This window comes from Nymphaea colorata, chromosome 3, assembly GCF_008831285.2.
Source record: "Nymphaea colorata isolate Beijing-Zhang1983 chromosome 3, ASM883128v2, whole genome shotgun sequence".
Classification (NCBI taxonomy): domain Eukaryota; kingdom Viridiplantae; phylum Streptophyta; class Magnoliopsida; order Nymphaeales; family Nymphaeaceae; genus Nymphaea; species Nymphaea colorata.
This window is the reverse complement of record NC_045140.1, coordinates 12,715,186-12,731,429: the sequence shown is the minus strand read 5'-3', so window position 1 is coordinate 12,731,429 and position 16,244 is coordinate 12,715,186. Positions and strand designations below refer to the sequence as shown.

Below are 16,244 nucleotides of genomic sequence, written 5' to 3'. Positions count from 1 at the left end.
AGATGTGGCTCAATGTGTTGGAAAACCAAACAAACCTTTGCCTCCATTTGTGCGTCAACAATGTTTAGATATGCTTAATGTTTTACGTCAAAGGAAAATACAAAAAGAAATGGAAGAGGCAGATGTAGACTATAATGAGCCTTGGGAAGCTGAAGAAGAAGAGGAAGAAGCTTATGAAAATGTTGATGATGATGAAGATGATATGAGTCTAAGAACAGATTTGCAAAGATCAAGAGGTAGAGATCGTAGAGGGAAAGGAATCACGTATGAAGGAAGTCAATCTGGCATAACGGGAAGGAAGAAATGAGGCACACCAGATATTAGGGTCAAGCGTGGTATGCGACCACCTAGTGGTGGAGTTCCTACTGGTAGGTCTAGTGTTGGTCTATTAAGAGCTTTTTCCCTTCATATATTGACCCAGGTGGTCAGCCGTAGATTCGTGCTGCTATGACATCTAAAGGTATGCTACTTCATGCACAAAGGATGGTAGGGAAATGGTTTTATGATGCATGTATTCCATTTAATACAACTAATTCTTTTCAGTTCCAAGCCATGACAGATGCAATTGCTTCTATAGATCCCGAATTCAAAATGTCATCATATCATTAGTTGAGGGGCAAAATTCTTCAGTTTGCAGTGAAAGAAGTGTCTGAATATTGCGATTAGTTGAAATTATGTTAGAAGGAAACAGGTTGCTCCATTATGTCGGATGGACTGATACAAGGTCAAAACAGTTGTAAATTTTATTGTTTATTGCCCTAAAGGTACATTTTCTTGAAATCTCTTGATTTGTTTGATGTTCCTAAAACTGTTGAGATTTTGTTCAATGTTTTTTATAATGTCGTACAAGAAGTTGAACCTGAAAACGTTGTACAGTTTATTACAGACAATGCTGCAAATTATACAGATGCAGGGGATATGTTATTTCAAAAGTATAGAACATTTTATTGGACTCCATGTGCCACTCATTGTATTAATATAATGCTTCAAGATCTTAGTGAGATGCATGTTATGAAATCAGCTCTTGACTAATTCCAAGAGGTAACAAAATTTATCTATAATCATGCATATGTATTGAGTTTGATGAGAAAGTTTACAAAAGGAGTTGAATTAATACGACCTGCACAAACTAGATTTGCCACAAATGTATTGACTGTGCAGAGTGTGGTGAAACAAAGAACTTCTTTGAGGTAGATGTTCGCTAGTGAAGAATGAGCTGCATATCCACATGCTCATAACAGAAATGTTTCTTTATTTGTGGATATTATATTTAATAACGAATTTTGGGAATCGTGTGTGAAGCTATTGAAGGTCTGTGTTCCATTAGTAAAAGTTTTCAGGTTAGCCGTCAGCGAGCTTCCATAGGGTACTTATAGGAGGCTATGGATAAAGAAAAAGAGGCAATTCGAAACAACTTGAAAGGAAATAAAAAGTTATATATGCCCATATGGAATATTATAGATAAAAGGTGGACTGGACAGCTTCATCAACCTCTTCATGCAGCAGCTTACTATCTAAACCCTGCAATTAGGTTTTCTCCTACATTTAAGAAGGACAGAGAAGTCATGCATAGTTTGTTGAATTGCATTAAAGTGTTAGTGACAGATTCTAGAGAACACGATGTTGTGCACAATGAGTTGGATCTATATGATACTTGTTTTCGGGACATGGGAGAAGATTGCACCGTTCGAGCCAGGACAACCATGCGTCCAGGTAAATACATAGAAATTTTTAATTTACTTTGCAGTTGTTACATTTGATTCTTTTAGAACTTTCACATTGATTTATTATATTTTTGTTTAGATTTGTGGTGGAATAGGTTTGGGTTTGATTGTCCAAACCTAGCACGTATTGCAATCAAAGTCCTCAGCCAAACATGCAGTGCTAGTGGATGTGAAAGAAACTGGAGTGTGTTCCAACATATCCATAGCAAAAAAAAGGAATAGGCTCGAACATAAAAGGTTGAATGACTTTGTCTTTGTTCGATATAATATGAGGTTGAGACAAAGGTAATATAGCTTAATATTTACATTTTTTGTACAATATATTTATATGTAATTATATATTAACAAGTTTTCTCTTATTTAGCGTAGAGAATTACAAAAAACATCAGCAAGGAAGCACACATCTCAATTTGATCTTATCAGCTTGTAAAACTTTGACGATCTAGAGCCATGGATTGAGGAAGAACAATGTTTGATGATGAAGATGTTCAATGCTTCAACCTTGAAGCTGAAGCAACAAAAGGATGTGTTGATGAAAGAGAGTCTGTTGGTGGTGAATATGTTTGTGAGGATCTTCAAATTCTTGACAATGAAGATAAAGAAGAAGATGGAGATGAAGATGAAGATGATGAAGATTATGAATCATGAATGACAGAATGAGAGTCAAGTCAAGAGTGCTTTCATTTTATATGTATCGAACGACTTTTGAATGATGAATCTATGGTTGTTGAATTTTTTATCACTTTACGGCTTATGCTTTGTGGAATGATATTGTTATGAATTTTGATGTCCATGAATGATGAACGCGTAACCTTATAGCAATAATAAGTCTATCATTATCTAAAACATGTTTTCTATGAAGAACTTATTATTTTTTATTTTTACTGATTTTTTTATGAATTTTTCGATTTTTTTTTCAAATTTTCCTGATTTATTATTATTTAAAAAAAATGATACGGTTACGATACGATATTTTACGATACGGTGTATCTTACAGCCCGACCTATACGGCTTACGATACGTTTTTTACAACATTGCTTTAGAGTTAACATGCTAACAAAAACAGAAGACGTTTTTCATTCCCCAAGCTCTTTTTCTTCAATCAGGAAGGATTCTAAAAAGGCATAGACAGATGACATATTGGACAGAGCAGAATGAACAATTAATTGATAAGCAAAGGAAAAAAAAAGGTGCAAAGGCATGTATCCATCATGCAATGAATTTAAACAATTGGAAAGATGAAGAACATTGTCCATACATCAGTACAATTATATGGAGACAAAGAACACCAGTAATAAATAACAAATAATGGAAAACAGTTCTGGTGGATGACAAACAAATAAAAATGTGAAGTCAAAAAGCAACAAGGCAAAACAACGGAAAAAATGTTCATTCAGCATCAAATGAAAACAAACATAAATGAGAAGCAGAATCAACACAAATCCCATCATAGAGGTTCTCTTAGATTAAATAAACAATCTTGACGCTCAGGAAGATTCTACAACAAAAAGAAATGTTCATGAAAACCTATTTAATAGACAAATTTAATATTGTGGCAGTGCATGACTCAACAGAAAAATTGAAGCTGATGGAATTGTGCTAGATCAAAAGGACAAGAATGTAGGTCCAGAATACCTATCATAATAAGTTTGAGAAACTCATTCAGCACTAACATTTTTTATTTAAAAAGTACTGCAGGAAATGGACAAGCAACATACTCTGTTGATCTTCCAGCTGCTGAAAATAAATCTGCCCAATGCCGTCCATCAGTCTTCCTTGCAACACTCACAACAACATCCAAGTATTCAGGAAAATTCCTGATTAAGCTACATGTTTGTTCCAACATAGAAGGGTTGGTCTTTTTAGGAACTGAAGACTGGTTCTTGCTAACATTTTGCCTGTAGGAGAGGTAATTCCACACAATCAGTTTGAGGGGAAGATACCATGTATGAATAGATTGTTCATAGGTAACACCATAAGTAAAAATATTCTCTCTTTTTATTGCACACGTTCACATTATCCTGCAAGTCCATAATAAGTGATTTCACGCATAAACGAGAAGCATGTTTTATTATTAACATATGCAAATGCGCTAGACATGATTCCCATAAAGATGAAGCCAGGAAACAAATCATGCTAATATGATTATTTGACCAGTGCAAATATCCATGTTTATCTCAGTTCACGAAATTCTCAGCATAGACAGTTCTCATATGGATGCCCTTTTCTCCAGAATACATATACCAGGATCCCCCTCTAGCAATCCAATGAAAAAAATGATAGCATTGCTATATCAACTAGCATTCCAATTTCAAGTTTTTGGTGCACATTTTTTGAAGATGACTATACACATTACAGAGCACATTTTTCAAAGATGAAACTTTTTGGATATTGAGATAGCATAACCTTTTCAATTTCAGATGATTTTCAGAACTCTTACCTGTGAACCAATGTCTCTTTTATAGACCTTATGCTCAAGTACTTTTCAATGTCAATGAAGCCCATGAAAGAGCTTGTGCCAAATGAGAAAGTTTAGCTTGAGTAATAGTACAGAATTACAGACATGTTGTTCCTTATATTTGAGTGCCTAAACACCAACAGAATTATCATACTTGCCATCACAAGCAAAGACACTGCAAACACATATATGGACTCATGGAGTCCACATGCACACAATAATTTATGGTCACCAAATACATCTCAGGATAACATTAGTAAGGCTTCCTTGAAAAGTTCAACAAGTGAAATACGGAAAGAAAAATCACAACTAATATTGGTGATATCATTGTTCTATTTCCCTTTTGTGGTTTCATTCAATTTATCTTACTATTTTCAAATACTAATTTTCCTATTTGCAAATATGCTCCTTAAAAATGAGAAATTACTTGTTAGCCTCCTGCTAACGTAACTGATTACAGAGAAAGGAAGCCCCTTGCCCAAACCCTAACTCACGCAGACCAGTCCCTAATCCCTGATTAGGATCTTCCCTTCCCAGAAGGTAAAACACCCAATATTCGTGATGTTTTCCCACTAGGCTCCCTCGACCTTATTTATAAGCACCACTGGATCAGTCCCCATGGGGATCAGATCCAATTCTATACCCGTTGCCTAACACTACTACACCAATTGGAAACTCTTTCACTATGTGATTCTACATGCTTCTACTAACATCAGTATATAACAAAGACCAAGCAGCTGGGGCCTGTGAATAACAGTTCAACTTATAAGATAGAACTCAATTTTTCAAAATTACCAGTAAAAGATAAATCATTATAATAAAGTTATCAATGTCATACTTGAGGATAATCAAGATGCTTTCTTGACAAAATTTTACTAGGTTCTTTAGGGTTAACGATAACACGGATTATGTGCCATTTTGAAGATTATGGAGGGATACATATATTTTTGGATGATGATAAAAAGGCCGCATGCCAAACCAAAAATTAGCCCCAAAAAATGAGGAGCAAAATAAGTTGAAGAAAATCATAAGGAACAAAGAGAAAAAAAGCTAAGGGTCATCAGGGAAACCATGGGTGAAAGAAAAAGCACTAACAATAAAATGAAAAGAACAGAAGCAAGAATCAAACACATGCTGAAATATTTGATGGCATGTCTCCGCAACTATTTCCCCAAAGTCCTTCAAAGTAAGATTATAACAGGTACCCCTTATAGGAGAGATTGTGAGCTGATCAAAACAAATGTTGCTGGCTAGGCATTCTTTACAGCAACAGATTCTAGTTCAGATCTTGAGATGTCCTGTAAAACATGATTGTTCTTACTTTCAATAAAAATAGCATGATTGAGCCAGTAACTGGATAATAACCAGTTAGAAGAATCAAAGTTCCATGAGGCCATTTTCTAGAGACCATCTGAAAATCCAATAAACAAGCAATCTTTAGAGGGCAAGGGAAAAACCTATATCATACAGGAGATGAAACGAGTAGCATTTCATCAAGGTTGGTGCTGACCCTTTGAACCAGATAATAACATCCAAAAGGAAAAATAAGTTACCTAGTATGCATCCAACTTCAAAGTGACAATTCGTTATTTTTTTAGTTTCAAGACTCACTTATCACAACATTCTATATGGTGCATAACATCAGTTCCACACCTTGATATTTCTGCATCAAACACCGTGAAGAGCAACCACTCCAAACAATGAGAGAAATGAGGTTTTTCAGCTGATAGGTGTGCCAGCGACAAAGCCTCCTCAATCTTGTCCCTCTGACAACAAGCAGAATTAACCAGTAAAATTAAAGTTACACGCAGATAAATAGAAAAGAGAAAAGTATCCTAATTTATCTAGTTGGCTGGTTCAAAAAAACACCATTGTTTCCTCCCAAACTAGGAGGGAGGACAACCAGCTCTGACTTTAGAGAAAAGGGCTGCCTTTAGAGGACTCCGGTGAGGGTCATCCACTACTTAGGTTCTTGCATAGACTAAAATTATAACTTTACTTAAATTAGTAAATAATACAGGTGGCATATCAGTATAAATACATTAACATAATGTCAGCAGATCTTCTGCTGTCAATGCCTTATTAAGGAGAAAATATATGAACCTCTGATGACTGCATAAACTTCCATAATCTTGAAAGACAAGCAGAACATAATGTAACCGATATGGTAAAATAGATTAAAGACGTTCAACATAGCTTGACAGCTTAATACCCAAGGTCCCAAACTACTATACGTGTACGAAGCAGGGCCACACACAGGTCGCGCTGGAGATTGCAACCCCAGAAATCTATCAGAACATTTTTTGTTTCATGTGGTGTTCCAAGAGTGGCACTGGAAGGAAGAAGGCATTCCCCATCCCTTGACCTCCTTTCCTCTTGCTCACTCCCTTCTTCTTCCCAATGCAGAATTGGACATACGATCAATCGTGTTTGGCTTGTCCAGGCTATCCAAGCACCAGACAGAGTGTGTCTGCAGTCCTATTTGACAATCAAAGATCCTGAAGAGGCTGCCACAGCACTTACATTTGATGCAGATGGGACATGGTCATCTACTGGAGGGCAACTGCAATATGTGGTTGGATCAATAATTCAAGGTAGGTCATATATTTCAAGGACAACAAGAGCAAAGTTTCAATACCACATCCACAATCTAAAATACATAATTCAACTGAAGGTTCATGTTCATATTCACTGAACGTGCACATTGATACAACTGATTATGAGTACTAAATTTCTACATAACTATCATGCTAGGCTGTTAGGTTGTACATGTGTCTGAGCCCATGTTCAAGAACCCAACAGTCTGGAAATCTCAATTATCTTTACTGATCAATTATCACAGATATAGGATGCAGCGAGGACCCCAGTAATTCTAATGATAAGTGGACTTAAAATAAAGAAAGTTTATTTTGCCAGAAAAAAAGGGAAAGAATGTGAGAGATTTCAAATGATCCCCTATGGAAAGGTAAAATAAATGGAAAATCATGATGAATGACCTGGAGAAGGTGACGTAGCAAGCAATGCAATATTGTTTGTGCTTGAGGAGTAGGCTCAAAGCAAGGAAATTCTGTGCATGCAGAGAACGACATTCTCTGGGTGACACCGACTACAACTCCTGCATTTGGAAGAAGCCCTAGTGGATAAACCTCCCTGTCAAATTCAAGTTCCGGATCCAACTGCAACAGCAAGCAAGATATCCAGTTATGTCATGAACTGACACTACCAAAGTTACATGGAGACTTAAGAGTAGCAATGCAGTTGACTCCTTGTCAGAAGACTCAGAGCCATTAGAGTTCTTTTATGAAGACAAAGAATAATTGCCATGTATGCATGCTTTTGTGTTTGTGTGCATGTGTGTGTGAGAGAGAGAGCCTGCAAAATGCAATTAACTAAAATTGTTTCCTATGCCAAATTTCCTAGCCTGAAATGTATAATATAAAGTATTCAGTCTTTACCTATCAGTTGACCAGGAAAACTTCTATAAGTTGAAAAGATTTATCAAACTTTGACTAGATATACCTGCTTGTATAGTCTCAATTACTTTAAGCAACTGAATTTGGTGGGGGTGTGGACAGCTCAGCCCACCTCTACTACATGGGATGGATAAAGAAAAATAAGAATAAAATCACAGGGCACATGCAACAACAACCACATTAACACCCTATGGCTATGTATCCCCTCCCTAAACTGCTACTGTCTTAGCCAAAGGAAATGTAAAATACCTGCAAGAAGTCTTCCTGCTCAAAAGGATCAACTCCTGGGGATGGATACCATACCTATGAAAAGCAAGAATGTACTCAGGAATATTTTCCACAACTAGAAGGAACAATGAACCAGATAGATAGAGCAAGTAGGTTTTTTTTCTGCCACACTGCAGAGGGACAGCAGCTACATGGTAGCTGAATCCTCATCTAGCCGTATGTGACATAGTGCCCAGGCAGCTGCCAGGATTAATGGGCTCAAAATAGTGAATTGACGAGTAAACCATCAAACTGCTGGCAGACTCCATTCCACTTATTTTGTGAGCTAAATATATTTCTCAATCAGTAGGACCTCGCCTAAGTCCAACATTGACCAGCAAAAGCGAAGATTTACAAGGCACCTCCCACAATATGGGAGTCCAAAAATTAGTGCAGTATCTACCTGCATCCCACGGTGACCATAATCCAACCAAGAAACCTCCTCAATCAAGTTAGATTTGTCTTCATCTTCTGTTTGCCCACAAGTCACCCAAAATAGTTCAACTGAGTCTGTGAGATCATGCTCACTTCCATCATCCATATCAAGTAATGATAGCTCCCCGCTTGCTCGTAATATCAAGCACCTACATCATGCAGAACTGATGGCCAATTCTCTTGGCAAAAAAACACATATCCTAGCTAAATAGAAACAAGAAGGAAGCACACCTGGTTGGCTGTCTGTACATAAAAGAAGCAGGCATAGAATTCTTTTTTGTTGCAGTACTCTCTCTTGGTGAAGGGTCAGGGATGATTCGCATTGCTGCAAGGTGCTTTTTTGCTGTCATGATTGATAGTTCCCGCACTTTATGGAGCTGTTTATCATTTCAGTACTTTCCAATGTCAAACACATGAAAGCTAGAGAAATTCACTGCATACACATAAAGGGAAATTGCTCTCTTATTTTCTATTCTTATGCTTACTTGTTTTCTAGTTTTATGTTTGCTTTCTGGTTTCCCTAGATTGCTCATTCCAAACTGGTTTTGCTCATAGCTCAAGAAACTTGACTCACAGTTAACAAGTACTACTATCATAACAATACTGCAAAATACAAGACTCGGATTTACGAAACAAGCCACAAGCATCTATTTGAATGAAGGAGACTCAATGCAGGGAATGCAGACGCTAAATGCAGGCAGATATTCTTTTCGTTTTCAATACTCAACATACTGCATTTGGCTACAGACTTCTTGTTGAGCTCACTCATGGAAAACCTATAAATTTCATAAATATGCACCTGTAAGTGTGAACAAAACTATAAAGGTTTCTACCTCTAATACCGGATTGCCTGAAGGTGATAACTCGCCAATCACTTTTGCATGGAAAATATGAACATCGAAAGGATGGTACGTGATAAGTATGTAATCTTGGCATACATCCATGGCAATCGGTTTTCCAGGCAATGTTTTGCGACAAAGCATTGAGCTCTGATCAAGATGGTATCTTGGATAAAAAAGTAACTCGTATCTGCACAAGAAACAAATTTATCTACTTTCACTATACATCACTCACATGCAACCCAAGTTAACAAAGCAAAATAAAACAGAAAAAAGAATATTCTAGATGATTGTAAGGTAAAAACAATCGCAGAATACATCCCTGCATGCATCCATTAACAATTTATGTACAACGAAATGAAAAAATTCTCAATAATGAAATATGTGAATACAAACGGGCTGATACACCCTGCATTAGAAAGGAAATATGGATAGGAGTACCAGAATTTAACATGTTAGGGTGAACCCAATGTCCAAAGTCTAGCTTTTAATTTAAGCAATAAACAACAATTAGATAGTGCTCAAGAATTGTATTATGCAGCTTAACTACTCTCAACAAGAAACAAAGTGGAAGGAAAATTCACATAATAACTATGACTTTTGTTGCAAACAGATGAACCTTAGCTAATGTTTTGTCTGTAATTTCAAGAAAAAATTGAGATTTAAAAATTGAGATTTAGCACATTAAATTATGAATAACAGGTCTTGGTTCCCATTTCCCTTACCTGATATAACCTGGAAGGCTAAAACATGCAAGGTGTAGTCTAATGGCTTATGTGTCTAAACTGTCGCACCACTTCCATTGCAATGCATAAGCAATATTTGCAGGACAAAGATGCCACATACAAAAAGGTAGTGAAGAAGAATTATCAGACACACTCTGTTAGAAAAATGAATGTTGCCATGCTCATTTGGTAATACATAATGGCTTTTGTTTGGACAATGGCAGCATGGGGAAGGGATTCTTCCTTAATCAGCCACGAAGAAAGGGCATGTCGCAATGGAGTTCCATTCTCTGAAAATGTTCAAATAGGCACTGTTTGCCAAACGAATTGCCACTATGAGGAACCGATAAGATATGCTTCCTAAACAGGAAAGAGTACAAGTGCTGGTTTTCTGTTAACAAGGTTATCATGATGGTATGTGGATATTATCTAGACAGTAGACACATGGTGGCAAAGTTTTGCAAATTTATTGATAAACCAGACCAAGAGGGCATTCTCCATTTGATTAAAAATGAGCAGAGTAATTTGCCAGAATATGCAGCTAGAGACAAAAAACGCATGACGGTAGCCTATTTAGTTCAAAAGATAACAATGCTGACTCAGGATGTCAGAAACTGATCATTGATCAACAAATGCGAAAAACCACGAGACGACTTATAATGAATGCATGGTACATGAGAAGTGAGGATGAAGTTTCTCACAGGCTTGAAGAATCATTGTAATTGCAAACAACAACAATCTTTCCAAGCCAAAGCAAGCCTTTGCACTGTATTTTCTGCTCCTGAGTGATATCCCCAAAGAGGCGCCATTTTTTATACTTCATGTCATACAAAATTAAGCCACGCAGACCTGCAACTGCCAAGTACATACCATCTTTGCTAACAGCAACATGTAAAATTGGCCAATTCTGAGACATATATGATACCTGATAAAACAAGACAAACATTAATAGCATTTTTCCTCCAAAATATAAACAAATTAAAAACAGCTCAACATGCATCAACAATTGGGATTCAGTTTAGATGTCCTACAGGAATATTAAGATGCAATATTTTAAGCTCATCTGTATCTTCTGGTTGCACCAGAAGCACCCTGTCTTCACCATAAATCACTTGTCGAGCATATGTAGTGCCTGCAATACCACGATTGAGACAGCATTTACCAAATGAAAATGCAATAACCCTATCAGATGTACGCTGCTCTATGGCGTAGATCCTATATCCATAGTCATCCCACTGAACAGAAGATGCTCCACCCATCATAGGCTCATACTTGCAATCCTGATTTGATTTCACAATAGGTGAAGTGGCAGAACTAATTCCAATCTGACGAATGGTAGACATCAGACGACATCCAGATGTGGACCAAACTGTTAATCCTCTACACTTCCATCCAACTGCAAAAGAAGCATTATCAGGGGCCCAGGATATGCAACTCACTGAACCAGTGTCCTCAACAGAATATCTGTAATCAAAGTCAACAAAAATCAACAAATAAAGTTTAGGCAAAAATATTCAAAAGTTCCATTCCAATTTGAAAACTTTATAAAGAATATATAATATTCCAGAATAATCAAAAGAAAAAGGCTAACAAGATGATCATATTCACTTCAGAATCAATGTACTGTATCCGCTCTCCAGAATAATGTCCTGTAAAAATGGAAAAATAAAATGGAGAAAATGTTGGACAGAGACAAAGGTTTTCCGGAGAAATGCACCACCATCTGCTTACTAGGATCATTAGCCATTAAGGAGCTAACATTCTTGTCTAATGTTAGATGTTAAATTGTCCTTTTCTATAAAATCATTTCAAAGAGGACTTTTAAGGGAAGAATTTCAAAGGTAGATGCACCAAATCATGTAATCACTTATTCTATCGCACATTATGAGACTACAAAATCATCACTTTGTTTATTCCCAGATTGCCTATTTTTACAAGAATTCCCCAGAAAATGGTTAAGAACCTTCTACCTAGTGAAACTTAATTTGGAATAGGCATAACAAAAATCCAAGATCAGAGAAATGGTCATAAGATAGCAACTCAAAAAGAAAAGGAGCTTCTATAAAATTGTTAATTAACCGAGAACCCACCAGCTCACAAGAGACGCAAATAAGATTTACCCAATAAAAAACCACATATAGTAGTTCTATAGGATGACCACTTACTAAAACAACTGCACGACTGTAGGCATAACCATATGCAAATGTCACGCGTGGATGCAGAACCTACCCCCAATCATACAACGATACATTGCGCAAAAGCGATCCACTTTTTGACAAGTCATACAATTCAACAACCCCTCTCCTGCAGCCAATTGCAAGAATTTGCTGATCTGAAGCAATTGAAGCACAGACAGCATCAGAGGATCCCAACCATCTTTCAGTTTGTATAGAATTTGTCAGCTTCAACCCTTTCTTGCTGATAGAACATAAAGCGACTGGCCCATCATAATACAGAACAACTAGTAATCTTAGTGGTATTGACAACTCAAGTTGATGGATAGCATAGTTGGATTTCAACCTATGCTGAGTACTGTCTTCAGATAGTGAAGATCCATTATCCAGAGAAAGATGCAGTTCTGTATTAACCAAAGGATGGGAATGAAGTTCAAACATGTGGAGAAACTGGATAAACAAATAACATAAGGGGAAGTAATTAGAGGAAAAAAATATTTCTGCAACATACAAAAACAAAAAAATGATCAAATTCATAATTTAACTAAATAATAAATGAAAGAGGTAGATCTACATATTTTCATACCTCTCCTTTCCAGGAGATGAGGGACATTGCACCAGTTGACAGGCCAAGAAGAATGTTATCATTATCGCACACAAAATTACTTCTGAGAAATCAAATAAAAAAATATATCAAAATAGTTCTAATGGACAAAAGACCCTCTCCATATGAAAACAGTTGTGCCTTACATCGTCAACCTCTTTTCAGAATAGGGAGCCTTCTCTACAGCCGCAATTGATATGGTTGCGAGGAAAAGTCCAGAAGATTGCTTTCCTCCAAGTATCAATTGTTTTCCAGTAAACTGGATACTAAATATATACAGAAAGAATAAAGATGTCTGCAAGAAACACAATGCTGGATCAGAACACAAGCCACAAAAGTCGGAAATAAGTAAACAGTTAGGCACTAAACACTTCAAAGTTCAATGTCAAATATCCTGTCATCAGGAAGATCAGTATACCCAAGCTACCAAGGGTTCATAATAAAAAAAGATAAGATGGCTCCATCAGTACATCCCAGAGCCAAGCTTACACAAGGTGGAGAGAATCTGAAAAGGTGATTCCTTTCCAGATAGAAACTTAAGATATACAGTAATAAACAAGACATTAACTGATTCTGATGCACCTTACATTAATTTAGGTTGGTGGTGAGCAAAAAACAGTTTAACATCAAGAACTCATCACTGTGTGAAATGACTGTAATTTGTTGGAAAATTTGAAACTGTAGACCACCAATATCTATAATAATATGAAAACTATTGACATGTTAGAATCAAACATCATTATTAATCAAACACCATGATACTTATAAATGTTGACTGACATTGTATAGCACAATGATATCATGCTATGTAAGATTTGGGGAAAAAATTGTATATTATCTTTTAACTGGATGTTTTTTAATTTGTTTCCTGTTAAAATGCATGAGTATATAACTAAAATTTTGCAATAAAACATTGCTCATTTATCATTTCAAAGCTTTTATCTTATTGGTGGCTTTGGATCTTTACAGCATTCAACATTTACCTGAGGAGAAAATTACACACACTAGAACAATCTCTCTAAGGAATTGTCAAGAATATTGACAACATGATTGCAATTTTAACCTAGGTGAAAACCTCCCATGGTTTTAAGATGCTAATCAAAGTAGAAGATTGTCACTAGGACTTGTTTGTCAATTATTCAATTTGTTCCCATGGAGCATTAGAAAGTAGAAATTAAGTTGCAAAAAAGACTACAGCTTTTCCTGATCAGAAGCCTGGCACGGAAATAATAGATAGTGGTAACCTGAGAGTTGATATGTACTCATATAAATGATAAGATGACAAGTTTTATTCAAGAAATGGCAGGACAAGGTAAAACAAAAGCTTAATGGCTAGCATGTGTAGGTCGCATGCCCCTCCTTGATGTGGAAAAGGCAGAGGTATGTGAGTTTTAAAAGGATATCGTTTATTTAGCTTATGTTACAGTATTCAGCTAATTACTCACCATTCCAAAAGCAGTACCAAAAAGCCATTTATGACTCCCTATAGGTAAACACAGAATGGGCGCAGCAAAGATACATGCGAATGTCAAAAATTTTCTCATTCCCCATCTTTGACATCACTTTTGCTTTCTCCATCAGGCTCTTCGTTTTATAAACTTCCAACCACTGGTAAATCCTTTCAATTGTGAGGATGAGAAATGAAAAATGTAGATTATGCACTTCTCAATGTATTGTGACAGCTGTAGATGAATTTGCAGCTAACCTTGTAAACATTTCGTTTGCAGCAATAGGATTAAGAAAGTATGCACGCATAGCCAAAAGGAAAGAAAATGTCTGGTAAACTGTCTAGTATAAGCTTCAGTTCTTCTCGGAGAACTGCAAACAGTCTTCTCTATTGCATAGGCAATCAGTCTATCGTGTTTGGTGAATAAAGGAAGCCACAATTAGCAACCGTGCAGAAGACATCCTTGTATCCAAATATGGCATCAGGCTGAAAAATCTACAAGAAGTTAATAAATTTTGTAGTGGACGTACACTCTACATCAACCGTCATCATAACATCTTCTGGTGTTAATGTGAGTTTACTCTTTCCAACAGCGTCAACCATTCTCTTCATTTTTAGTTAAAAGACGTCTCTTGTTCGCCAGATATTGCTTGCTCACAAGGATAACAATCAAAACTCAGATGTTTATTTTTCAAGCGCACGCTTCCTGGCATGTAGTGCGGCGTTTTAGTTTCTTGATAGTTTCTTCACTGTAATATAACACAATTCAAATTTCAACTAACGTAACAGAAACAAATTGTTATAAACTCACAATAGGCCACATAGAGTTGCATAGACGCCAACTTCTACCCACTAATACCAAATTATCCTCACAATCCATTAATTTCGTACATACACGCAAAACGAACCAAGCAAAAATACTCATCGCGGAGATTCACTCAATTCTATATTTTCATCCCTACCTACCACAATCCACATCACAGACACCCGCAATGCAGAATCCTATATATCAAAATACCAACCGAATAGCAGCCAATGGTATGAAAGGAAAAGGGTAACATAAAAGAAGACCAATAACACCAAGACAACCTACCATGACCGCGACCCTCGAGTTATCGGGACTCCAAATTGCCTCCATGTTCTCACCCTCTTTCTGTACGGAGTCCGGATCCCTCAGGAACTTCCCCAGTCTCACCCTATGCTGATGAGCATGGCGCCCCAAAAATTTTCAGACAATTGAACGCGATCTCGGCACCATAAGATTGAAGGACAAAAAGGAGTTGGAGTTAGGGGCGCAGTACCTGGGAGGAGCTCCAGAGCTCGAGGTGGAAGGGGGAGACGACGAGCAAAAGACCGTTGGAGACCCTCAGGAAGACGATCCGCGGGGAGGTTGGACAGAGGCCGGGCTCTAGAGGGATCACTTGCGGCCATCCGTACGCTATCGACATCGTCTCCTTCACTTCCTCCGACCGATCTAGTCGAGATCATGAAGAGGGAGGATGCGCGGCAGCAGAGGCTTTTGCAGATCTCTCCCTCTCCTCTCTCTCCCCTATCTAGCCGCAGGTAAGTTCAAATCGGGACTATACGTATATATAATTTACTTTCCCTGGCCTATCTCATTTCACTTGATTTGCGAGCTGTCGTGGATATGGATCGATGTGTTTATCAAATAGTCACATATTTGAATTTAAGTACTAAATAAGAAAAGGCTGTACTACATACGAGTCCGATCATAATCAGAATCTAATTCAATCCGACTTCTATTTTCAGATATGAATTCAAATCAGACTTTTAAATACGCAAGCGAGTTAAAATTACACTGTAATATTGACTTTCGTAGGATATTGAATACAAGATTTGAAACTAAATTTGAATTTATATCCGAACCAGGACAAAAAAAATCAGCTACGTTTCAACATATATTATATGAAACTGAATCTGAATTCAGTTAGCTTTCATTTTTCAAATCCATATTCGGTTTGATTCCTTAATCGGGTGTGATTTTCTTCCAACATCAGAATATCTGATGTGAATCGAATCCATTAACATCCATATTCTCGCACTAGGATAGTTCATTTTTGCGTGTCAACACGTCAAA

General features: G+C 36.9%; 1 protein-coding gene across 1 annotated transcript in view; it reads right to left on the bottom strand.

Annotated features, from left to right (window-relative positions):
• LOC116250045 (uncharacterized) overlaps positions 1-15,723 on the bottom strand; it is a 46,545-nt gene extending 30,822 nt beyond the window's left edge. The window contains exons 1-14 of the mRNA XM_031623381.2: positions 15,448-15,723; positions 15,240-15,347; positions 12,846-12,994; positions 12,682-12,763; positions 12,151-12,545; positions 10,953-11,385; positions 10,623-10,846; positions 9,191-9,386; positions 8,589-8,734; positions 8,326-8,506; positions 7,905-7,958; positions 7,179-7,358; positions 5,836-5,948; positions 3,443-3,622 (exon numbers count right to left, since the gene is read on the bottom strand). Coding sequence (XP_031479241.1) covers positions 3,443-3,622; positions 5,836-5,948; positions 7,179-7,358; positions 7,905-7,958; positions 8,326-8,506; positions 8,589-8,734; positions 9,191-9,386; positions 10,623-10,846; positions 10,953-11,385; positions 12,151-12,545; positions 12,682-12,763; positions 12,846-12,994; positions 15,240-15,347; positions 15,448-15,594 — 2,588 coding nt within the window. The 5' untranslated portion in view covers positions 15,595-15,723. The remainder of the gene's footprint in view (positions 1-3,442; positions 3,623-5,835; positions 5,949-7,178; positions 7,359-7,904; positions 7,959-8,325; positions 8,507-8,588; positions 8,735-9,190; positions 9,387-10,622; positions 10,847-10,952; positions 11,386-12,150; positions 12,546-12,681; positions 12,764-12,845; positions 12,995-15,239; positions 15,348-15,447) is intronic.
• Positions 15,724-16,244: the final 521 nt, after the last annotated feature.